Source organism: Andrographis paniculata, unplaced genomic scaffold, assembly GCF_009805555.1.
Source record: "Andrographis paniculata isolate CXL003 unplaced genomic scaffold, ASM980555v1 Contig77END, whole genome shotgun sequence".
Classification (NCBI taxonomy): Eukaryota; Viridiplantae; Streptophyta; class Magnoliopsida; order Lamiales; family Acanthaceae; genus Andrographis; species Andrographis paniculata.
Window position 1 is genome coordinate 869,622 of NW_026137614.1, and position 25,800 is coordinate 895,421.

At 43.8% G+C, this 25,800-nt stretch overlaps 1 protein-coding gene and 1 long non-coding RNA gene across 2 annotated transcripts; one reads left to right on the forward strand and one right to left on the reverse strand.

Annotated features, from left to right (window-relative positions):
- Positions 1-1,943: 1,943 nt before the first annotated feature.
- On the forward strand, positions 1,944-2,828 carry LOC127239172 (uncharacterized). The gene is made up of 4 exons (XM_051257202.1): positions 1,944-2,050; positions 2,125-2,250; positions 2,321-2,436; positions 2,792-2,828. Exons 1-4 carry the CDS (start codon positions 2,006-2,008, stop codon positions 2,826-2,828), a joined length of 324 nt encoding a protein of 107 aa, XP_051113159.1. The 5' UTR covers positions 1,944-2,005.
- An 8,080-nt stretch (positions 2,829-10,908) lies between these two features.
- LOC127239404 (uncharacterized) lies at positions 10,909-24,266 on the reverse strand. Its single transcript, XR_007836121.1, has 3 exons — positions 24,166-24,266; positions 23,798-23,989; positions 10,909-11,513 (listed from the first exon to the last, which is right to left on the reverse strand). It is a non-coding gene; the product is annotated as an uncharacterized LOC127239404 (long non-coding RNA).
- Positions 24,267-25,800: the final 1,534 nt, after the last annotated feature.

A 25,800-nucleotide genomic window follows, 5' to 3' on the forward strand; every position in this document is an offset into this window, starting at 1 on the left:
CTGGAATGCGGAAAATGGGACTTTCCTTTTGCCATCGGCCCCCTTTGGCCCAACTCTTATGGACGTGGCCATGATCGCACATCTCCCAGTCGTGGGTGAAGACCCTGTAATGGGAGCCCTAGATGGGCAGGAGCCATCAGAAGACCATCCGGGATGGTCTTTACAAGGTGTGAAGGAATGGGGTTGGACAAAGTTCGCAACCGACCAGCAAGGGGCTCCAGGGACTCCTGTAACCGACCGGGAGCATACTGCCTTTATCCTGTTCTGGCTTTGTAGGTACGTCATTGTTTCCCCTTCCAAAAGTGTTCTTCCTTCTCACCTCGACCTGGCCATTCATATTGCGTCAGGTCGGTTCTTCTCCCTTGGTACTCTATTTTTAGTCAATCTGTTTGAAGGACTCACCAGGGTTAGCCTTCGTTTAACAGATAACGATAATAGGAAATTAGACACTGCCGCGTCGGGTCCTTTTTGGTTTTTAGAACTTTGGTTCCGTCTTTACTTCCCCAACGCGTTTAACTTAGGATCTCCGCCCACTATGCCAACATCTGAAAAACATTTAGGATTAGTCCTCAACCGACTCTGCTCAGGACGCAATAAACTCCAATCTTCCGATCCCATAATAACCGCCATTTTAACAGATACCCGCAGTAACTCTCGATTTTCTATGTATAAAAAGTATGCGGGTTATGCTCCCGACCATTTTTGGCCCTTTCCAGTACCAAACCCGCTTCCGACTCCTGAGCCTTGTCCTCATCCCACCTATCCTTTCGCCTGGGATGTCGCCCTCAAACCCAGGTCTCTTTTTAGTAGCAAGAAACTTGATAAAAAAGGGCAGAAAACTTTTTACACTTTTAACTATGAACCTCAATTCATGGCGCGCCAGTTCGGCTGTTGCCAAGGTATCCCTGGACCCGTCGCGTGTCCCCAAATAATTTTTCAAAGTCCCGACCGACGAGTCCTTCCTAATTCAATCCCTTCTTATATCTCCCAGCTCACCACGTATATAATTTCCAATTCTTATATTCCTTTCCGCTCCAACCCTGAGATCGTAGATACTTTCAATGAATGGTGGTCGGTTGTATGGTCCCTGATATCCCCTGATGAGGGTCGGTTGCTGAACATACTCCTTCCCCCCCAAGGATTGGTTCTAGGGGCGGCGAGACATACTAGCACCCAACAACAAACAACCGCCCCGGGAATCGGATCTGGTGGTCCCACGCGCAAAAGAAAAACTTCCCAGCTGCAAACACCCCCGACCTCGGAGACCGACCAGCAAACACTAGCAGACCTTGGAATAAATAGGACGTCAGCAAGGACCCGACCCCGAATTGGTAATGTTTCTTAACACCGTGAACCAATTTACTATATCGTAACTTTGATTTTACTCATTTCATTCCCCAGAACCGACCTTGATGACATCGACCATGCAACCGACGCCAGCACCAACCGACCATTCAATCGGGCCTTTGGTCCAGACCAATTTGCCAATGAGCAGTCGGGCGGAGGACCCGACGCGGAGGCAAACTCTTCCTCCCGTACCGAGGAGTGGTCGGGCCAGGCCCCCGACCAGGAGACAATCTTTACCAGCAGTGCCTATAGAACCAGTAAGTTCCTTTATCAGCAAGACTTAGGATTCGGATGATCAACCTTAATATATTTAACAACAAACATCTTCATGATTTTTCCACAGACACCTTCACCCATCCCATCAGCAGCAGGGGTCTCTTCTGACAGCGAGGGGACTACTTCCCAGATGGGTCGGCCGCCATACATGGCATCAGACTCATCTATGTCAAAGGAAGAACCAGCCGCCCTCGCCGAAGCTGACCCTCAAAACGACATCCCTGATGCTGCTGATCCCGAAATCGAAGGTGCCCCAGAGATCCTGGCTGCAGTGGCTCTAGAGGTAGCCGTCCAACCTGCAGCCGCCCTACCAGCAGCGGCGCTCCCTCTAGCCATCGAATGGCAGGCAGAAGAACCACCTGTGGCAGCCCAACCTCCAGAAATGGAAGAAATGTCTTCATCCGATTCGGAGACTTCTGTGAATTTGGTAAGATTAGACCAATCCATGCCATAACTTTTCTTTCGAAAAACACTAACTGTTTCAAATACTACTTTCCATAGGGACCCAGGTCGGCACCTCAGCGACCATTCGCAGCAGCCGACGAGTCGGCTGCTGTTATACCAGCTGTCTGCCCAACTCGACCGACCTCATTGCTGCCCCCCTCACTGACAGCAGTCCGCCCAGAGGTACCACATATTTTCTCCGAACAAATTTGCAACTCCCTTGGAATATTTATTGACATTGTAGGACTTGCAGGGGCCTTCGGACTTAGCTGTCCTATCGACTGTTCCGGTTCCAGCGGAGGCCCAGACTGTGTTCACTGAGGCCATTAACCGTCCCCTGTCCGAATTAAGGTCCGACTTATTGGACAAGCTCATTCAGACGGTTGGTGGCCTTCTTTATTACACTCCAACGGAATCACCAGCCGTCCCCATTCTGCATCGGCTGATGGAAAGACTTACAGAGCTCAAGACTGAAGTATTAGTCATTGGACTCCTGTCAGCCGAAACCCCCCAGCCCGACTTCGATCAAACAGCGCTGGAGAATTCTTTGGCTAAGACCCGAGAATCCCTCCAGCAGACTACTGGAAGGCTGGGTGGTCTCCTTAACACGAAAGCTCAAGTTGATGAAGCTATTCAGAAAAAGGAGGCAGAATTGCGGGAGCTGAGGAAAGAACAGTCTACCCTGGATAAGCAAATTATCAATGAGCAGCGTCTGATTGAGCAGTACACCAAGAATGAAGCTGAATTGGATCAAGAGCTGAAAACCCAAGCCCGATCCCAATTCATCATAAGATATCAGACGGCTGCCAATACCAGAAGGCTATCCAGGGATGAAATCAAATGGACCCATATAAAAACTGCCCTAGGGGCACTGTTGTAATACTTCCCCCTTTGTAACAACAATTGACTTAGTAATCCATTTTTTTCTTTCTTCTCTCAAAACAAGGATCACCTTTCAATTCCCAGCTTTATAGGAAACGAAACAAACTCCTTCTTTAAAAGAACACTGTTTCTCACATTTTAAGAAACACATTCTAAGGCATATTCGAAAAATCAAAACACCTGACGTATTAACAAACATGGCGAGTGACCGACCTCATGTTCCATCAAGCAACTGGGAAGGTGTTCTCCAACCCTTCTTTGTGGGTAATCACCCTATTGGAGGCCATGCAGAAGACTTGTTATATATACTCAAGCAACTAGACTTCAAATTCCGATTCTCCCAACGAGGTAGAAGAACTATTCATCGCGTCATCCGCCTGATGGAAAAAATCATTGAGGGATATGAACCTCTTCGTGACATCCTCAGCCGCATTCCTGATCTCCATCATCACATGGAAATGATTGAAAATCATACAGCAACCATACTTCCAGACCTTGGTTGGGATAACATATTTTCCAATCAACGAAAAGTCTTTTCAAGATTGCGTACCATTGTTGACCGTGAACATCAAGCCCTAACAGACATGCAAGCACGTACCCATCAAGATCTAGATGACATGCAAAGCCAATGGGAAAGGTACCGACCAGACTTGGAAGATCTTATTGAAGAAGAACCAGAGCTAATATCCACTCACTGGGATGAAAAGTCTGATTCAGAGACAGAAAATTTCTCACAACTACACGATGACTAACAGAAATGAACCTTCCAGTAGGTTCGAACCCCATAAATGGGTTCTGAATAATATTTTGTTTCAGGCAGTTTTGTTATCTGAAAAGGCAGGATAATACCTCTTCAGATATTTAGCATTAATACAATCATGTACTCTTCTACCTTCATGATTTACAATAATGAACGCGCCATTTCCAATATCTTTTTGAACAATGTATGGTCCTTCCCAATTCGGTGACCACTTTCCCAATTGATCAGTTTTCTTATATATAGGAAGAATGGTCTTCCAAACCAAGTCTCCTTTCTGGAATGTCCTGTGGAGAACTTTCTTTCCGTAACTCCTTGCTCTGATTTCACTCTGTTTCACACTTCGCCCTATTGCATGGAGTCGGTTAACATCCAAATCTTCTAACTGTTGCATCATAAGTTGTTGGTATTCCTCTGTAAGACCACCATCAGTAAATTCTGTTCGGCCAGATGATGCTCGGATTTCGGCTGGTAAAACAGCATCTTGGCCAAATGTAAGTTGGTAAGGTGAGAACCCTGTGGCCGTACTTCTGGTATTCCTATGTGCCCATAAAGCCTGAGACAATAACAAATGCCACTTTCTCGGGTTCCCTTCAACCATCTTCTTTATAATCCCAATAATAATCTTATTTGCTGCTTCCGCTTGTCCATTGGCTTGGGGATAATAAGGTGAAGAATGATGTAGTCGGACACCAAACTCTGCTAAGAAACTAGAAAACTTTTCCCCAGTGAAAACCAAGCCTTGGTCGGTTGTTATAGACTGAGGAATACCATATCTATAAATAATTTGATTCAAAACGAAGTTTATCACTTCTTTCTGATCCACATTTTTCAAAGCAACAGCTTCTACCCATTTGGTAAAATAATCAGTCGCAACCAATATGAAACAATGATGTTTCGATGAGGCAGGATGTATCTTACCAATAATATCCATAGCCCATGATTTAAAAGGCCATGGTTTTACCAAGAATTGCAATTCGGTTACTGGCAAATGGTTTAAGTTTCCATGTCTCTGACATTCCTGGCAGCCTTTGGCAAATTGTATGCAGTCTTCAAAAATCTTTGGCCAGAAAAAACCCAAGCGATGAATGGCCCATCTCATATTGAGACCTGCCCGATGAGCTCCACATATCCCACCATGTACTTCTGTCATTACCTCTAGAGCTTCTTTAGACCCCAAACATTTCAAAAGCAGACCTTCAAATGACCTCTTATACAAAATTCCATTTATTAATTGAAAACGTAAAGCTTTCAATCGTGTCGCAACCGAAACACTCGCACCTGGATTCTGTAAATACATGATAAGCTCTGTTCTCCAATCGGGCACTGTTTCGCAGTCGGGCTCCTGTCCGACAGTCTCCTGCTCGACCAGAACTTCGCAGTCGGGGTCCTGTCCGATAATCTCATGCCCGACCATAACTTCGCAGTCGGGGTCCTGTCCGATAGTCTCATGCCCGACCATAACTTCGCAGTCGGGGTCATGTCCGATAGTCTCTTGCCCGACCGTAACTTCGCAGTCGGACTCCTGACCGACCGTCTCTTGCCCGACCATTCGGTCACATATTGGGTCTGTCTTTTCTTCCATGCCCGACTTGACCTCCGACCACATATCCTCCAGAATTCCTTTACATGCCCTTTGAGCCAATTCATCAGCACGTTGGTTTTCTTTCCTCGGAATAAACTCAATTATTACTTCTGAGATTTTTGTCAGTAACCGACCCACAATGTCCCTGTATCTGCGAAGATGAGGGTAATTGCAAACATATTGGTTGTTTACCTGGTTGATTACTAGTTGAGAATCCCCTCTTATGATTACAGACTGGACCTTCCTGGCTATTAAAGCCTCCAGACCCAAAATTAAAGCCTCATATTCTGCCGAATTATGGGTCATGGCTTCCAATCGTAATTGTAAGTTGATCTTTTGACCATCAGGTCCTTGCAAAAAGACCCCTGCCCCTGATTTGTTTCCAGAGGTAGAACCATCAAAGAACATCAACCATGTTCTGGTACTTATATAAGGCACACATCCGACCTGTAGATTATCCAGATATGATGAACAACTAAATGGTCGGACGCTATCACAAAGAGAATACCTGACTTGTGAAAATTCTGCTAAGAAGTCGGCTACTGCTTGTCCCTTGATTGCCCTCAACGGGGAATGTTGAAGATCAAAAGGAGCCAATTTGATGGCCCACTTCATAAGTCTGCCCTTCATAGTAGGTCTCTGCAAAATTAATTTGATGAGATCCACCTTTGATATGACCTCAATTCTTCTGGGCAGCAAATAATGCTCGAGTTTAGTACAAGCGAAGACCAATGAATAACACATTTTTTCTGGCATAGTGTAATTCAGTTCTGGTCCTGTAAGGGTTTTACTGAGATAGTAGATTGCCCTTTCCTTCCCGTCATCACCATCCTGTGCCAACAAACAGCTAACCACTTCATATGTATTTGCCAAATAAAGTTTGAGTGGCCGACCTTGTTTAGGAGGCATCAAGACTGGAGGGTGAACCAATGCCTGCTTGATAGCATCTAAAGCCATTTGTTGATCGGGACCCCATTCGAAAGCATTTTTTCCAGCTTTCAACAATTTAGTAATGGGTCTGACCTTGCCAGCAGCATTAGAAATGAAACGCCTCAAATAATTCACCTTACCCAACAGACTTTGGATTTCTTTAACCGTCTTGGGTGGCCGACTATCAAGAATGGCTTTAGCCTTATTGGCATCAATTTCAATTCCTCTCTCATGAACTAAGAATCCTAGAAAGCTCCCGGCTGATATTCCAAAAGCACATTTGGTTGGATTCATCTTCAACTTGTACTTCTTCATTCTTTCAAATGCCTCTTCAAGATCTCTCAAATGTTCATCAAAACTGGCAGATTTAACAATAACATCATCAATATACACTTCCATAGATCTGCCAATTAAATCATGAAAGATTGAATTCATGGCTCTTTGGTAAGTTGCCCCTGCATTCTTTAACCCGAATGGCATGACTGTCCATTCATAAATACCTAAAGCCCCTGGGCATCTGAATGCTGTCTTAGGAATGTCTTCCTCTGCCAGAAATATTTGGTTATAACCTGCATAACCATCCATCAGACTAAGGATTTTATGCCCTGCTGCTGCATCTATCAACATGTCGGCCATAGGCATCACATATTCATCCTTAGGGGTAGCTAGATTCAAATCCCTGAAGTCGATGCATATCCTTATCTTACCATTTTTCTTGACCACTGGCACAATATTAGCCAGCCACTCCGCATAACGGCAAGGTTGAATGAAACCCACTTTGAGAAGTTTTTGGATTTCTTCCTTGATTTGAGGCATCAGATCTGGACTCATTCGCCTTGGAGGTTGTTTGTAAGGTTTACAACCTTCTTTGATGGGCAATCGATGCTCTATTAGACTTCTTGTCAAGCCAGGCATCTCTGAATAATCCCATGCTAAACAATCAATGTTGTTTCTAATAACTTCGAGCATCATTGTTTGTTGCTCTTTAGACAAATAACCACTTAACCTGATCACTTTTGGAACCAATTCGGTTCCTAAATTAAACTCCAATAATGGGTCTTGTGATGAAGCTGTTGGTTCTGTTTTTTCTAATAAGTCGGGCCAACGAAATTGTTCATCTTCTTGGAGGTGAACATCCAGAATCTCTTTACTATTTTCTGCTTTATGTAATAATTGCTTTAAATAGAACTTATTAATAAGAGAACTACATACTTCTAAGCTTGTATCTTCCATTACAAACAAATTATACGGGAATGGGTGTGGCTTTATCATGAGCCATACAATAAAGGTGTTCTTTTAATAGAACATCGAGTTCTGGCCAGTGACCTTATAACCCATGTTTGGGTATTCCCTGGCCATATACAATTGAGACATCGGAGCCAAAGGACTGGCATAAAACACTGACTCTTCAACTTGTTCTGATACAACGAATGGGTTGTCATTCGCTTCCATTTTGAAGACCTGATCTCCTTCCCAGAACATTAATTGTTGGTGCAAGGTTGATGGCACACATCGAGAGGCATGAATCCAGTCTCTTCCCAGCAAGAGAGAATATGTAGTATCTGCGTCCACAATAAAAAAAAACAGTGGAGATCTTCTTTGGTCCGACTTCAATTGTGGCAACCATCATGCCTTCAGGCTTGGTCGGCTGCCCTGTAAAACTTGTCATTTCGAATTCCACAGGAGATAGATCATGTATTCCTTTTCCTAACTTCTTGAGAGTCTTCAATGGCATAACATTAAAAACTGCTCCATTATCCACGAAAACCTTTGTGATTGGTTTCCCACAAATATGAGCATTAACATACAGAGGCTTCAAATGGGAGATCGCACCCTCTGGAATGGGAGGAAACACAATCGAAGGTGGCTCCGGTTGAAGCTCAGAGTCTGAGGTCTTTGCCCCCTCTGTCTCCTCTAATTCATCATCTGCCAAGAATGCCCATAACGGTTCGTCCATAGTATCATCTACCAGACTCGCCCATATCGGTTCATCTCTCATCTGATTAACTTCTGTCATCCGACAAGGGATGCGTGGTCCCAAACGAGATTTAACAGATCTTGAACTTTCCTCTGTAGTTATAACTTCTTCCTTCGTCTTGTTCTGAGGTTGAAACGTCAAAGATTCTATACGGAAGTCTTCAAGAGATGGATTGATGTTGATCCGTTCACAATGTTGGCATCTAAAACCTTTAATTATTTCATCTGCCACACCTTTACCTTTCCCCAGTCCCGACGAACTTCTTTTGGTATGGTCGGAAGCGCCTAATCCGTCATTCGGTTGCTTTCCTGACCAGACCCGACTGGACCGACCAACTGGAGACTGAATGGTTACTCCCTGCTCGTTGGTCGTTTGTTCTGTAAAGATCCGAATGGACTGATCTCCTGCCAAGTGGTCGGCTGCTTTTTGTTCGTCGGTTAGTTGTTTTGCTGAAGGACCTCTTTTCCCATACTTTGCAGCATACCTGCGTTTGGCATTACGAATCTGTGTACGATTCATACCCGGGAAACGAGGGTCTATATCAACTGGCAAAGGCTTTTTATTTCGAGCCCAATTGTTCCCGACTGACCCTGTTTTTCTGGTCGGGTGGTCACGAACTAACGCCCTTTCTTTCACCTCCACATTGAAAGAACCGTCTGGATGGTCCCATTTTTCAGCGACTGGTTTCTCACAAACTTTGAGTCGTTCTTCCGGTCGGCTGCTGTTTGGCCGACTTCCTTTTTTGTTTCGGGGCTTGGCTGGTTTCGTTCCCCTTTTTGTCCATCGTTGGCCGAACTTTTCCTTGTTTCCGAACTTGGTTGGATGTCAACCATTGCCGTTGTTACATTCGGAAACGGTTGCTGGTCTACACCTAGAGTGATGTATTTGAGCCGACCTGTCTTGATGGCCTTTTGAATTTCCTTCCTAAAATGAGTACACTGACTTGTAGTGTGTGTGAAAGAATTATGCCACTTACAATATGGTCTCCCTTTGATTTCTTCTTTAGTGGCAAGTCTTTGCCCCTTTGGAATACGGATCTGACCATCAGTCAGCAAGATATCAAAAATTTCATCAGCTTTTGAACTATCAAAGGTCGGTTGCTCCTTTCCTTCAGATCCTGGTACTGGCTTCAATTTAGGACATACATACGGTTTTCCAGAAAGGATTTCAGCTGCCATCTCTTCTGACTGATTAAAATCAAAGTCGCATGTTTCTGTTCCCATACTCGCCATATGTTGGCCTCTATTACGCCTGTTATGCTGATCTTCCTCTCTGAACAAAGACTCTAGACGTCCTGCCTTGGATGCAAGACTTGCCAAATCCTCAACATCCAGGGCAGTGAGTGCCTTTCTTAAACGATTATGCATATTCCGGACCACTAAATTGGTCATCTCTTTCTCACTGATTACCGTAGGACATCGTCCCTTCATCAATCGCACCCTTTCTATAAACTGTGAAGCAGTTTCTTCTGGATACTGTCTCAATTCAAGTAAATCAGTTAAAGAAACAACTGGTAAAGGATTAAAGAATCTAGCGTGAAATGCCATCTCCAGTCCTTCCCATGTCTGAATTTGTCCTGGAGGCAAACTTACAAACCACGAAAACGCCGTTCTAGTAAGAGATAAACCAAACAGCTGTAACTTATAAAAAGGGTTATTGCCAACTTCTCCCAATTGTGCTGTGAACCGACCAACATGTTCTATGGTAGAAGATCCGTCCTCCCCTGAGAATGCATGAAAGTCGGGTGGTCGAAAATTCCTTGGGAGAGGGTGTTCATTAATGATCCTTTCTGGGAAAGGTCTCTGATATGGGCGGTTAGCCATCTGAGGAGTTAATCCATACTGATCCCTTAATATATGTGCAATCTCGTCAGGATCTACATGAAAGCGTTGATGATCAGGAACATGGAACGGATCCTGCACAGGAATATGAATAGGATCATGTATATATCCTTCAGGCCTGTCCTCCCTTGTATTGCTCGGCTGCGGATTGGTAACCCTTGGTCCCAGTGGAACATTGTTGGGAAAAGTCAAAGGAGATTTTCCCCTATCCATTCGGTTGGGATTTGTGGCACTTGGGAATGTACTATCCACGAATGATGGCCCTGCGAAATTTGCCTGTGGTCTGGACGGTGACACTCCTGGTGGCGTTTGAGTGGGTTGAAGACTAACCCTTGACAGTGCTTGATCTATCATGTTCTGCAACTGACTCTGTTGCTCACGCAACATGTTCGTTTGTTGCTCACGCAACATATTCTGCATAACCAAGGTATGCTGGTTGTTCATTTGTTGAACATAAGACCACCAATCAGTTGGTGGTTGTGGGATTTCCCCGGCATTTGGCACAATGGGTGGTGGAACGGATTCTCCCACCGGTGTCGAAGATGCTTGCGGTTGTGAACCTGCCATAACCCTTCCGATGATTCGGCCGGATCTAAGACGTATGAAATTATCGCCGGAATTGGAATGAGCAATTTTGTCTTGCTCCCACTGTGGTCACCAATTTGTTGATGTATTTTTTCAACAAAAATAAAGTAAAATTCAAAGATATGGAAAATATCCTTAAACTTGATTAATTAGTGCCTGAGATTAGGAATCTCTAAACACTGTAACGTACAGAAAATAATACTGGAAAATAAAAGACTGAAATTTAAAGTGGTGATCCCCAAATCTGACTTTGCTTTGTTGAAGTTGATTGAAGATCCCTTGCCAAATGATGATCCAAATCCTTAAATATTCCCTGGGAAACCGTACTGAAAACCGTCACCCGAACGGTTACAACGTCTCCTTCTCAACCGTCTTCCAACCTTTCTCATGCTGACACGTGTCCCCAGCAGACCAAAATTCCCTATATTTCACTCCTTGAGCCGACCACAGACCTTCCGCTCTTTTGGCCCGACTTCGTCCTTCGTCCGACCTACTTCTTCGCCCGACCCCACTTGGGCCGACCTCCATATCAACCGCCCCCTGTCTTTGATCAAAGGCCTCCGCGTTTGTCCGACTCCTCCTTCTATCCGACCTACAGTTTACCCGACCTGCGGATATCCCATCTCGACGACTTTCCGTCTCGAGGACCTCCCGACTTGAAAACCTTCCGACTCATCGTCTTTCCGTCTTGCGGACCTCCCGACCTGAAGACCTTCCGACTTGAGGTCTTTCCATCTTGCGGACCTCCCGACCTGAAGACCTTCCGACTTGAGGTCTTTCCATCTTGCGGACCTCCCGACCTGAAGACCTTCCGACTTGAGGTCTTTCCGTCTTGCGGACCTCCCGACCTGAAGACCTTCCGACTTGAGGTCTTTCCGTCTTGCGGACCTTCCGACCTGAAGACCTTCCGACTTGAGGTCTTTCCATCTTGAGGGCCTCCCGACCTGAAGACCTTCCGACCTGAGGTCTTTCCGTCCTGAGGACCTACCGACCTAAGAACCTTCCGTCCTGAGGTCTTTCCGTCCTGAGGACCTACCGACCTAAGAAACTTCCATCCTGAAGACCTTCCGACCTGAGGTCTTTCCGTCCTGAGGACCTACCGACCTAAGAACCTTCCGTCCTGAGGTCTTTCCGTCCTGAGGACCTACCGACCTAAGAACCTTCCGTCCTGTATTTTCCTTAGAAATAAATAAATAAATTTATTTTCCTTGATTTCCTCACGGTGTCCTTCAGCCAGTTCAATCAACCCTATTGCCAGGCCCATTCTTCTTTTTACCTTGGGCTTTTAACCTAATTCTAAATTTCGTACGTAACAACTTGCCCGCCGCCAAGGGACTTTCAAACGCCATTTAACAATCAATGTTTGGAAGTTCATAAAGCACTACCTCCTTAGCAACTACACCAGTTACTGCAACACTCCTGGTTAACTTCCTTCTTCGCAATACAAGCCTGTGTGAATCACAATCCCAAAACATTCTAACTATGGCGAATCAATACATTCCTGCCCTTCCTTTCGACGGAACCCTTCCAGAAGGTCCATTTTCAGCCTCGAAAGTACTAACTCCGACGATCCGTCCATATTGCACTACTCCTGAAGATTCAAATCGGATGAGGGAAGTTTTGGAATCTCGCAACTCCTTGGCTATCAACAATCCCAACTACCAAGCAGTTCGCATCCGAGACAGCATCAAGACCCATCTCACAGACCCAAAAGATCTGTATCGTGCTTGGTATCGACGAGTAGCAGAACACTTCCAGACCCAATGGCGATCCCAAAAGATCGACCAAGCAATACTACTGTCCACCATGCCTATCAACCTGCATGAGAAGGTGCTGTTGGCCATGTCCGCCTTCTGGAATGCGGAAAATGGGACTTTCCTTTTGCCATCGGCCCCCTTTGGCCCAACTCTTATGGACGTGGCCATGATCGCACATCTCCCAGTCGTGGGTGAAGACCCTGTAATGGGAGCCCTAGATGGGCAGGAGCCATCAGAAGACCATCCGGGATGGTCTTTACAAGGTGTGAAGGAATGGGGTTGGACAAAGTTCGCAACCGACCAGCAAGGGGCTCCAGGGACTCCTGTAACCGACCGGGAGCATACTGCCTTTATCCTGTTCTGGCTTTGTAGGTACGTCATTGTTTCCCCTTCCAAAAGTGTTCTTCCTTCTCACCTCGACCTGGCCATTCATATTGCGTCAGGTCGGTTCTTCTCCCTTGGTACTCTATTTTTAGTCAATCTGTTTGAAGGACTCACCAGGGTTAGCCTTCGTTTAACAGATAACGATAATAGGAAATTAGACACTGCCGCGTCGGGTCCTTTTTGGTTTTTAGAACTTTGGTTCCGTCTTTACTTCCCCAACGCGTTTAACTTAGGATCTCCGCCCACTATGCCAACATCTGAAAAACATTTAGGATTAGTCCTCAACCGACTCTGCTCAGGACGCAATAAACTCCAATCTTCCGATCCCATAATAACCGCCATTTTAACAGATACCCGCAGTAACTCTCGATTTTCTATGTATAAAAAGTATGCGGGTTATGCTCCCGACCATTTTTGGCCCTTTCCAGTACCAAACCCGCTTCCGACTCCTGAGCCTTGTCCTCATCCCACCTATCCTTTCGCCTGGGATGTCGCCCTCAAACCCAGGTCTCTTTTTAGTAGCAAGAAACTTGATAAAAAAGGGCAGAAAACTTTTTACACTTTTAACTATGAACCTCAATTCATGGCGCGCCAGTTCGGCTGTTGCCAAGGTATCCCTGGACCCGTCGCGTGTCCCCAAATAATTTTTCAAAGTCCCGACCGACGAGTCCTTCCTAATTCAATCCCTTCTTATATCTCCCAGCTCACCACGTATATAATTTCCAATTCTTATATTCCTTTCCGCTCCAACCCTGAGATCGTAGATACTTTCAATGAATGGTGGTCGGTTGTATGGTCCCTGATATCCCCTGATGAGGGTCGGTTGCTGAACATACTCCTTCCCCCCCAAGGATTGGTTCTAGGGGCGGCGAGACATACTAGCACCCAACAACAAACAACCGCCCCGGGAATCGGATCTGGTGGTCCCACGCGCAAAAGAAAAACTTCCCAGCTGCAAACACCCCCGACCTCGGAGACCGACCAGCAAACACTAGCAGACCTTGGAATAAATAGGACGTCAGCAAGGACCCGACCCCGAATTGGTAATGTTTCTTAACACCGTGAACCAATTTACTATATCGTAACTTTGATTTTACTCATTTCATTCCCCAGAACCGACCTTGATGACATCGACCATGCAACCGACGCCAGCACCAACCGACCATTCAATCGGGCCTTTGGTCCAGACCAATTTGCCAATGAGCAGTCGGGCGGAGGACCCGACGCGGAGGCAAACTCTTCCTCCCGTACCGAGGAGTGGTCGGGCCAGGCCCCCGACCAGGAGACAATCTTTACCAGCAGTGCCTATAGAACCAGTAAGTTCCTTTATCAGCAAGACTTAGGATTCGGATGATCAACCTTAATATATTTAACAACAAACATCTTCATGATTTTTCCACAGACACCTTCACCCATCCCATCAGCAGCAGGGGTCTCTTCTGACAGCGAGGGGACTACTTCCCAGATGGGTCGGCCGCCATACATGGCATCAGACTCATCTATGTCAAAGGAAGAACCAGCCGCCCTCGCCGAAGCTGACCCTCAAAACGACATCCCTGATGCTGCTGATCCCGAAATCGAAGGTGCCCCAGAGATCCTGGCTGCAGTGGCTCTAGAGGTAGCCGTCCAACCTGCAGCCGCCCTACCAGCAGCGGCGCTCCCTCTAGCCATCGAATGGCAGGCAGAAGAACCACCTGTGGCAGCCCAACCTCCAGAAATGGAAGAAATGTCTTCATCCGATTCGGAGACTTCTGTGAATTTGGTAAGATTAGACCAATCCATGCCATAACTTTTCTTTCGAAAAACACTAACTGTTTCAAATACTACTTTCCATAGGGACCCAGGTCGGCACCTCAGCGACCATTCGCAGCAGCCGACGAGTCGGCTGCTGTTATACCAGCTGTCTGCCCAACTCGACCGACCTCATTGCTGCCCCCCTCACTGACAGCAGTCCGCCCAGAGGTACCACATATTTTCTCCGAACAAATTTGCAACTCCCTTGGAATATTTATTGACATTGTAGGACTTGCAGGGGCCTTCGGACTTAGCTGTCCTATCGACTGTTCCGGTTCCAGCGGAGGCCCAGACTGTGTTCACTGAGGCCATTAACCGTCCCCTGTCCGAATTAAGGTCCGACTTATTGGACAAGCTCATTCAGACGGTTGGTGGCCTTCTTTATTACACTCCAACGGAATCACCAGCCGTCCCCATTCTGCATCGGCTGATGGAAAGACTTACAGAGCTCAAGACTGAAGTATTAGTCATTGGACTCCTGTCAGCCGAAACCCCCCAGCCCGACTTCGATCAAACAGCGCTGGAGAATTCTTTGGCTAAGACCCGAGAATCCCTCCAGCAGACTACTGGAAGGCTGGGTGGTCTCCTTAACACGAAAGCTCAAGTTGATGAAGCTATTCAGAAAAAGGAGGCAGAATTGCGGGAGCTGAGGAAAGAACAGTCTACCCTGGATAAGCAAATTATCAATGAGCAGCGTCTGATTGAGCAGTACACCAAGAATGAAGCTGAATTGGATCAAGAGCTGAAAACCCAAGCCCGATCCCAATTCATCATAAGATATCAGACGGCTGCCAATACCAGAAGGCTATCCAGGGATGAAATCAAATGGACCCATATAAAAACTGCCCTAGGGGCACTGTTGTAATACTTCCCCCTTTGTAACAACAATTGACTTAGTAATCCATTTTTTTCTTTCTTCTCTCAAAACAAGGATCACCTTTCAATTCCCAGCTTTATAGGAAACGAAACAAACTCCTTCTTTAAAAGAACACTGTTTCTCACATTTTAAGAAACACATTCTAAGGCATATTCGAAAAATCAAAACACCTGACGTATTAACAAACATGGCGAGTGACCGACCTCATGTTCCATCAAGCAACTGGGAAGGTGTTCTCCAACCCTTCTTTGTGGGTAATCACCCTATTGGAGGCCATGCAGAAGACTTGTTATATATACTCAAGCAACTAGACTTCAAATTCCGATTCTCCCAACGAGGTAGAAGAACTATTCATCGCGTCATCCGCCTGATGGAAAAAATCATTGAGGGATATGAACCTCTTCGTGACATCCTCAGCCGCATTCCTGATCTCCATCATCACATGGAAATGATTGAAAATCATACAGCAACCATACTTCCAGACCTTGGTTGGGATAACATATTTTCCAATCAACGAAAAGTCTTTTCAAGATTGCGTACCATTGTTGACCGTGAACATCAAGCCCTAACAGACATGCAAGCACGTACCCATCAAGATCTAGATGACATGCAAAGCCAATGGGAAAGGTACCGACCAGACTTGGAAGATCTTATTGAAGAAGAACCAGAGCTAATATCCACTCACTGGGATGAAAAGTCTGATTCAGAGACAGAAAATTTCTCACAACTACACGATGACTAACAGAAATGAACCTTCCAGTAGGTTCGAACCCCATAAATGGGTTCTGAATAATATTTTGTTTCAGGCAGTTTTGTTATCTGAAAAGGCAGGATAATACCTCTTCAGATATTTAGCATTAATACAATCATGTACTCTTCTACCTTCATGATTTACAATAATGAACGCGCCATTTCCAATATCTTTTTGAACAATGTATGGTCCTTCCCAATTCGGTGACCACTTTCCCAATTGATCAGTTTTCTTATATATAGGAAGAATGGTCTTCCAAACCAAGTCTCCTTTCTGGAATGTCCTGTGGAGAACTTTCTTTCCGTAACTCCTTGCTCTGATTTCACTCTGTTTCACACTTCGCCCTATTGCATGGAGTCGGTTAACATCCAAATCTTCTAACTGTTGCATCATAAGTTGTTGGTATTCCTCTGTAAGACCACCATCAGTAAATTCTGTTCGGCCAGATGATACTCGGATTTCGGCTGGTAAAACAGCATCTTGGCCAAATGTAAGTTGGTAAGGTGAGAACCCTGTGGCCGTACTTCTGGTATTCCTATGTGCCCATAAAGCCTGAGACAATAACAAATGCCACTTTCTCGGGTTCCCTTCAACCATCTTCTTTATAATCCCAATAATAATCTTATTTGCTGCTTCCGCTTGTCCATTGGCTTGGGGATAATAAGGTGAAGAATGATGTAGTCGGACACCAAACTCTGCTAAGAAACTAGAAAACTTTTCCCCAGTGAAAACCAAGCCTTGGTCGGTTGTTATAGACTGAGGAATACCATATCTATAAATAATTTGATTCAAAACGAAGTTTATCACTTCTTTCTGATCCACATTTTTCAAAGCAACAGCTTCTACCCATTTGGTAAAATAATCAGTCGCAACCAATATGAAACAATGATGTTTCGATGAGGCAGGATGTATCTTACCAATAATATCCATAGCCCATGATTTAAAAGGCCATGGTTTTACCAAGAATTGCAATTCGGTTACTGGCAAATGGTTTAAGTTTCCATGTCTCTGACATTCCTGGCAGCCTTTGGCAAATTGTATGCAGTCTTCAAAAATCTTTGGCCAGAAAAAACCCAAGCGATGAATGGCCCATCTCATATTGAGACCTGCCCGATGAGCTCCACATATCCCACCATGTACTTCTGTCATTACCTCTAGAGCTTCTTTAGACCCCAAACATTTCAAAAGCAGACCTTCAAATGACCTCTTATACAAAATTCCATTTATTAATTGAAAACGTAAAGCTTTCAATCGTGTCGCAACCGAAACACTCGCACCTGGATTCTGTAAATACATGATAAGCTCTGTTCTCCAATCGGGCACTGTTTCGCAGTCGGGCTCCTGTCCGACAGTCTCCTGCTCGACCAGAACTTCGCAGTCGGGGTCCTGTCCGATAATCTCATGCCCGACCATAACTTCGCAGTCGGGGTCCTGTCTGATAGTCTCATGCCCGACCATAACTTCGCAGTCGGGGTCATGTCCGATAGTCTCTTGCCCGACCGTAACTTCGCAGTCGGACTCCTGACCGACCGTCTCTTGCCCGACCATTCGGTCACATATTGGGTCTGTCTTTTCTTCCATGCCCGACTTGACCTCCGACCACATATCCTCCAGAATTCCTTTACATGCCCTTTGAGCCAATTCATCAGCACGTTGGTTTTCTTTCCTCGGAATAAACTCAATTATTACTTCTGAGATTTTTGTCAGTAACCGACCCACAATGTCCCTGTATCTGCGAAGATGAGGGTAATTGCAAACATATTGGTTGTTTACCTGGTTGATTACTAGTTGAGAATCCCCTCTTATGATTACAGACTGGACCTTCCTGGCTATTAAAGCCTCCAGACCCAAAATTAAAGCCTCATATTCTGCCGAATTATGGGTCATGGCTTCCAATCGTAATTGTAAGTTGATCTTTTGACCATCAGGTCCTTGCAAAAAGACCCCTGCCCCTGATTTGTTTCCAGAGGTAGAACCATCAAAGAACATCAACCATGTTCTGGTACTTATATAAGGCACACATCCGACCTGTAGATTATCCAGATATGATGAACAACTAAATGGTCGGACGCTATCACAAAGAGAATACCCGACTTGTGAAAATTCTGCTAAGAAGTCGGCTACTGCTTGTCCCTTGATTGCCCTCAACGGGGAATGTTGAAGATCAAAAGGAGCCAATTTGATGGCCCACTTCATAAGTCTGCCCTTCATAGTAGGTCTCTGCAAAATTAATTTGATGAGATCCACCTTTGATATGACCTCAATTCTTCTGGGCAGCAAATAATGCTCGAGTTTAGTACAAGCGAAGACCAATGAATAACACATTTTTTCTGGCATAGTGTAATTCAGTTCTGGTCCTGTAAGGGTTTTACTGAGATAGTAGATTGCCCTTTCCTTCCCGTCATCACCATCCTGTGCCAACAAACAGCTAACCACTTCATATGTATTTGCCAAATAAAGTTTGAGTGGCCGACCTTGTTTAGGAGGCATCAAGACTGGAGGGTGAACCAATGCCTGCTTGATAGCATCTAAAGCCATTTGTTGATCGGGACCCCATTCGAAAGCATTTTTTCCAGCTTTCAACAATTTAGTAATGGGTCTGACCTTGCCAGCAGCATTAGAAATGAAACGCCTCAAATAATTCACCTTACCCAACAGACTTTGGATTTCTTTAACCGTCTTGGGTGGCCGACTATCAAGAATGGCTTTAGCCTTATTGGCATCAATTTCAATTCCTCTCTCATGAACTAAGAATCCTAGAAAGCTCCCGGCTGATATTCCAAAAGCACATTTGGTTGGATTCATCTTCAACTTGTACTTCTTCATTCTTTCAAATGCCTCTTCAAGATCTCTCAAATGTTCATCAAAACTGGCAGATTTAACAATAACATCATCAATATACACTTCCATAGATCTGCCAATTAAATCATGAAAGATTGAATTCATGGCTCTTTGGTAAGTTGCCCCTGCATTCTTTAACCCGAATGGCATGACTGTCCATTCATAAATACCTAAAGCCCCTGGGCATCTGAATGCTGTCTTAGGAATGTCTTCCTCTGCCAGAAATATTTGGTTATAACCTGCATAACCATCCATCAGACTAAGGATTTTATGCCCTGCTGCTGCATCTATCAACATGTCGGCCATAGGCATCACATATTCATCCTTAGGGGTAGCTAGATTCAAATCCCTGAAGTCGATGCATATCCTTATCTTACCATTTTTCTTGACCACTGGCACAATATTAGCCAGCCACTCCGCATAACGGCAAGGTTGAATGAAACCCACTTTGAGAAGTTTTTGGATTTCTTCCTTGATTTGAGGCATCAGATCTGGACTCATTCGCCTTGGAGGTTGTTTGTAAGGTTTACAACCTTCTTTGATGGGCAATCGATGCTCTATTAGACTTCTTGTCAAGCCAGGCATCTCTGAATAATCCCATGCTAAACAATCAATGTTGTTTCTAATAACTTCGAGCATCATTGTTTGTTGCTCTTTAGACAAATAACCACTTAACCTGATCACTTTTGGAACCAATTCGGTTCCTAAATTAAACTCCAATAATGGGTCTTGTGATGAAGCTGTTGGTTCTGTTTTTTCTAATAAGTCGGGCCAACGAAATTGTTCATCTTCTTGGAGGTGAACATCCAGAATCTCTTTACTATTTTCTGCTTTATGTAATAATTGCTTTAAATAGAACTTATTAATAAGAGAACTACATACTTCTAAGCTTGTATCTTCCATTACAAACAAATTATACGGGAATGGGTGTGGCTTTATCATGAGCCATACAATAAAGGTGTTCTTTTAATAGAACATCGAGTTCTGGCCAGTGACCTTATAACCCTTGTTTGGGTATTCCCTGGCCATATACAATTGAGACATCGGAGCCAAAGGACTGGCATAAAACACTGACTCTTCAACTTGTTCTGATACAACGAATGGGTTGTCATTCGCTTCCATTTTGAAGACCTGATCTCCTTCCCAGAACATTAATTGTTGGTGCAAGGTTGATGGCACACATCGAGAGGCATGAATCCAGTCTCTTCCCAGCAAGAGAGAATATGTAGTATCTGCGTCCACAATAAAAAAAACAGTGGAGATCTTCTTTGGTCCGACTTCAATTGTGGCAACCATCATGCCTTCAGGCTTGGTCGGCTGCCCTGTAAAACTTGTCATTTCGAATTCCACAGGAGATAGATCATGTATTCCTTTTCCTAACTTCTTGAGAGTCTTCAATGGCATAACATTAAAAACTGCTCCATTATCCACGAAAACCTTTGTGATTGGTTTCCCACAAATATGAGCATTAACATACAGAGGCTTCAAATGGGAGATCGCACCCTCTGGAATGGGAGGAAACACAATCGAAGGTGGCTCCGGTTGAAGCTCAGAGTCTGAGGTCTTTGCCCCCTCTGTCTCCTCTAATTCATCATCTGCCAAGAATGCCCATAACGGTTCGTCCATAGTATCATCTACCAGACTCGCCCATATCGGTTCATCTCTCATCTGATTAACTCTGTCATCCGACAAGGGATGCGTGGTCCCAAACGAGATTTAACAGATCTTGAACTTTCCTCTGTAGTTATAACTTCTTCCTTCGTCTTGTTCTGAGGTTGAAACGTCAAAGATTCTATACGGAAGTCTTCAAGAGATGGATTGATGTTGATCCGTTCACAATGTTGGCATCTAAAACCTTTAATTATTTCATCTGCCACACCTTTACCTTTCCCCAGTCCCGACGAACTTCTTTTGGTATGGTCGGAAGCGCCTAATCCGTCATTCGGTTGCTTTCCTGACCAGACCCGACTGGACCGACCAACTGGAGACTGAATGGTTACTCCCTGCTCGTTGGTCGTTTGTTCTGTAAAGATCCGAATGGACTGATCTCCTGCCAAGTGGTCGGCTGCTTTTTGTTCGTCGGTTAGTTGTTTTGCTGAAGGACCTCTTTTCCCATACTTTGCAGCATACCTGCGTTTGGCATTACGAATCTGTGTACGATTCATACCCGGGAAACGAGGGTCTATATCAACTGGCAAAGGCTTTTTATTTCGAGCCCAATTGTTCCCGACTGACCCTGTTTTTCTGGTCGGGTGGTCACGAACTAACGCCCTTTCTTTCACCTCCACATTGAAAGAACCGTCTGGATGGTCCTATTTTTCAGCGACTGGTTTCTCACAAACTTTGAGTCGTTCTTCCGGTCGGCTGCTGTTTGGCCGACTTCCTTTTTTTGTTTCGGGGCTTGGCTGGTTTCGTTCCCCTTTTTGTCCATCGTTGGCCGAACTTTTCCTTGTTTCCGAACTTGGTTGGATGTCAACCATTGCCGTTGTTACATTCGGAAACGGTTGCTGGTCTACACCTAGAGTGATGTATTTGAGCCGACCTGTCTTGATGGCCTTTTGAATTTCCTTCCTAAAATGAGTACACTGACTTGTAGTGTGTGTGAAAGAATTATGCCACTTACAATATGGTCTCCCTTTGATTTCTTCTTTAGTGGCAAGTCTTTGCCCCTTTGGAATACGGATCTGACCATCAGTCAGCAAGATATCAAAATTTCATCAGCTTTTGAACTATCAAAGGTCGGTTGCTCCTTTCCTTCAGATCCTGGTACTGGCTTCAATTTAGGACATACATACGGTTTTCCAGAAAGGATTTCGGCTGCCATCTCTTCTGACTGATTAAAATCAAAGTCGCATGTTTCTGTTCCCATACTCGCCATATGTTGGCCTCTATTACGCCTGTTATGCTGATCTTCCTCTCTGAACAAAGACTCTAGACGTCCTGCCTTGGATGCAAGACTTGCCAAATCCTCAACATCCAGGGCAGTGAGTGCCTTTCTTAAACGATTATGCATATTCCGGACCACTAAATTGGTCATCTCTTTCTCACTGATTACCGTAGGACATCGTCCCTTCATCAATCGCACCCTTTCTATAAACTGTGAAGCAGTTTCTTCTGGATACTGTCTCAATTCAAGTAAATCAGTTAAAGAAACAACTGGTAAAGGATTAAAGAATCTAGCGTGAAATGCCATCTCCAGTCCTTCCCATGTCTGAATTTGTCATGGAGGCAAACTTACAAACCACGAAAACGCCGTTCTAGTAAGAGATAAACCAAACAGCTGTAACTTATAAAAAGGGTTATTGCCAACTTCTCCCAATTGTGCTGTGAACCGACCAACATGTTCTATGGTAGAAGATCCGTCCTCCCCTGAGAATGCATGAAAGTCGGGTGGTCGAAAATTCCTTGGGAGAGGGTGTTCATTAATGATCCTTTCTGGGAAAGGTCTCTGATATGGGCGGTTAGCCATCTGAGGAGTTAATCCATACTGATCCCTTAATATATGTGCAATCTCGTCAGGATCTACATGAAAGCGTTGATGATCAGGAACATGGAACGGATCCTGCACAGGAATATGAATAGGATCATGTATATATCCTTCAGGCCTGTCCTCCCTTGTATTGCTCGGCTGCGGATTGGTAACCCTTGGTCCCAGTGGAACATTGTTGGGAAAAGTCAAAGGAGATTTTCCCCTATCCATTCGGTTGGGATTTGTGGCACTTGGGAATGTACTATCCACGAATGATGGCCCTGCGAAATTTGCCTGTGGTCTGGACGGTGACACTCCTGGTGGCGTTTGAGTGGGTTGAAGACTAACCCTTGACAGTGCTTGATCTATCATGTTCTGCAACTGACTCTGTTGCTCACGCAACATGTTCGTTTGTTGCTCACGCAACATATTCTGCATAACCAAGGTATGCTGGTTGTTCATTTGTTGAACATAAGACCACCAATCAGTTGGTGGTTGTGGGATTTCCCCGGCATTTGGCACAATGGGTGGTGGAACGGATTCTCCCACCGGTGTCGAAGATGCTTGCGGTTGTGAACCTGCCATAACCCTTCCGATGATTCGGCCGGATCTAAGACGTATGAAATTATCGCCGGAATTGGAATGAGCAATTTTGTCTTGCTCCCACTGTGGTCACCAATTTGTTGATGTATTTTTTCAACAAAAATAAAGTAAAATTCAAAGATATGGAAAATATCCTTAAACTTGATTAATTAGTGCCTGAGATTAGGAATCTCTAAACACTGTAACGTACAGAAAATAATACTGGAAAATAAAAGACTGAAATTTAAAGTGGTGATCCCCAAATCTGACTTTGCTTTGTTGAAGTTGATTGAAGATCCCTTGCCAAATGATGATCCAAATCCTTAAATATTCCCTGGGAAACCGTACTGAAAACCGTCACCCGAACGGTTACAACGTCTCCTTCTCAACCGTCTTCCAACCTTTCTCATGCTGACACGTGTCCCCAGCAGACCAAAATTCCCTATATTTCACTCCTTGAGCCGACCACAGACCTTCCGCTCTTTTGGCCCGACTTCGTCCTTCGTCCGACCTACTTCTTCGCCCGACCCCACTTGGGCCGACCTCCATATCAACCGCCCCCTGTCTTTGATCAAAGGCCTCCGCGTTTGTCCGACTCCTCCTTCTATCCGACCTACAGTTTACCCGACCTGCGGATATCCCATCTCGACGACTTTCCGTCTCGAGGACCTCCCGACTTGAAAACCTTCCGACTCATCGTCTTTCCGTCTTGCGGACCTCCCGACCTGAAGACCTTCCGACTTGAGGTCTTTCCATCTTGCGGACCTCCCGACCTGAAGACCTTCCGACTTGAGGTCTTTCCATCTTGCGGACCTCCCGACCTGAAGACCTTCCGACTTGAGGTCTTTCCGTCTTGCGGACCTCCCGACCTGAAGACCTTCCGACTTGAGGTCTTTCCGTCTTGCGGACCTTCCGACCTGAAGACCTTCCGACTTGAGGTCTTTCCATCTTGAGGGCCTCCCGACCTGAAGACCTTCCGACCTGAGGTCTTTCCGTCCTGAGGACCTACCGACCTAAGAACCTTCCGTCCTGAGGTCTTTCCGTCCTGAGGACCTACCGACCTAAGAAACTTCCATCCTGAAGACCTTCCGACCTGAGGTCTTTCCGTCCTGAGGACCTACCGACCTAAGAACCTTCCGTCCTGAGGTCTTTCCGTCCTGAGGACCTACCGACCTAAGAACCTTCCGTCCTGTATTTTCCTTAGAAATAAATAAATAAATTTATTTTCCTTGATTTCCTCACGGTGTCCTTCAGCCAGTTCAATCAACCCTATTGCCAGGCCCATTCTTCTTTTTACCTTGGGCTTTTAACCTAATTCTAAATTTCGTACGTAACACTTTTATTTTTGTTTTAATTATTTTTTTGCACTAAATGGATAATAAATATTAGACAAAATTATTATTATTATTATTAAGCAAAAGTATTAATAACTCCTTCATGATTTCGAAACTCAGTGTAAATCTTCTATATACTTTAAAAATGACATGAACCCCATTATACTTTAAAAAATGATCCATGAAAATCGTTTTTATATTTTTTTGGTGATGAGAAAATAAATTTTCATTTACTCCCTCCGTCCCAGAACTATAGTTTTAATTGGGTTGGACACGAGATTCAAGGAATATTGATATTATATTAGTGTAAAAAGTAATAACAATTGTGTAATGAAAATAAAAAAATAGGGGTAGTTTTATAGTTATATGGTTATTTATGAAAATAAAACTATTGTTTTGAGACGGACAAAAATAGTAAACAAGACTATTGTATTAGGACAGAGAGAGTATATTTTTTGCATGGCAAATTATTATGTATATATATTTAAAAGCCCCTGACTTTTATTTCGCCCCAGGCCCTTCGAAAATAAAAAACGATCCTGAATGCTGGGTTGAAGATGGTCTAATGGTTAGTGTGTTAATTTTAGTATTAATTGTATTTTTATTATTGATATTTAGTTAAATTAGTATGGTGGCATTTTTGTAATATTAGTAGTAGTATAGGGTTATCTTTTATAATAAACAGGTAATGGAGTTTCTAAATTAGATAATGAATATTTTGCTACGAGACCAACAAAAATAGCTAAAATAAATATTTTGTTAAAGGACGGAGCGAGTATTTTTTATTATTATTCTTTCAATATAATTAGTGACAAGGATAAAAATGATTTTACATATATATATCTATAAAATATTATGTACTTAAATTCAGATTTAAAAATCAAATGAGTATATTTGACTAAAGGAGTATGTTATATTTCTTTTAAAGAAAAATATAATTTTTATTAAAAACTTAAAGATATTTTGATAATAAAATATTAAAATAATATATTTAGATTTTGATAATAGATTAAAAATAATATTTTCTCATTATAATTTAATTGATATTTTTTTTATTTGCCACCAATAACAATTGATATATTTTTATTTTGGATAAAATTTATTAAATCAAAATATAATTAATAAATATAAATTAATTTAATTAAACTACGTAACATATAATATCATATCGAAAAGGATAGGGTGCTGAGTCATCCCGATGTGTTGAAAAAAACTTATATATAATTATATTATTTAATTATATAAATTAAAAAATTAAAAGTTTCAAGCATTCAGGTGTGCTGAATTTACATTTTCAGCATTTAATCTCATTCCATATCATATATTATGTAACAATCATATAAAATTTTTTTATTTTTATCTCTTCTAAAAAAAATAAATATTTTT

Excerpts from the sequence above, each read along its gene's own strand:
- LOC127239172 (XM_051257202.1), top strand. The coding sequence starts at position 2,006 with ATGGAAGAAATGTCTTCATCCGATTCGGAGACTTCTGTGAATTTG. Across the intron at positions 2,251-2,320 it reads TGACAGCAGTCCGCCCAGAG|GGGCCTTCGGACTTAGCTGT; the intron begins GTACCACATATT and ends TAGGACTTGCAG. Across the intron at positions 2,437-2,791 it reads AGGTCCGACTTATTGGACAA|TACACCAAGAATGAAGCTGA; the intron begins GCTCATTCAGAC and ends CTGATTGAGCAG.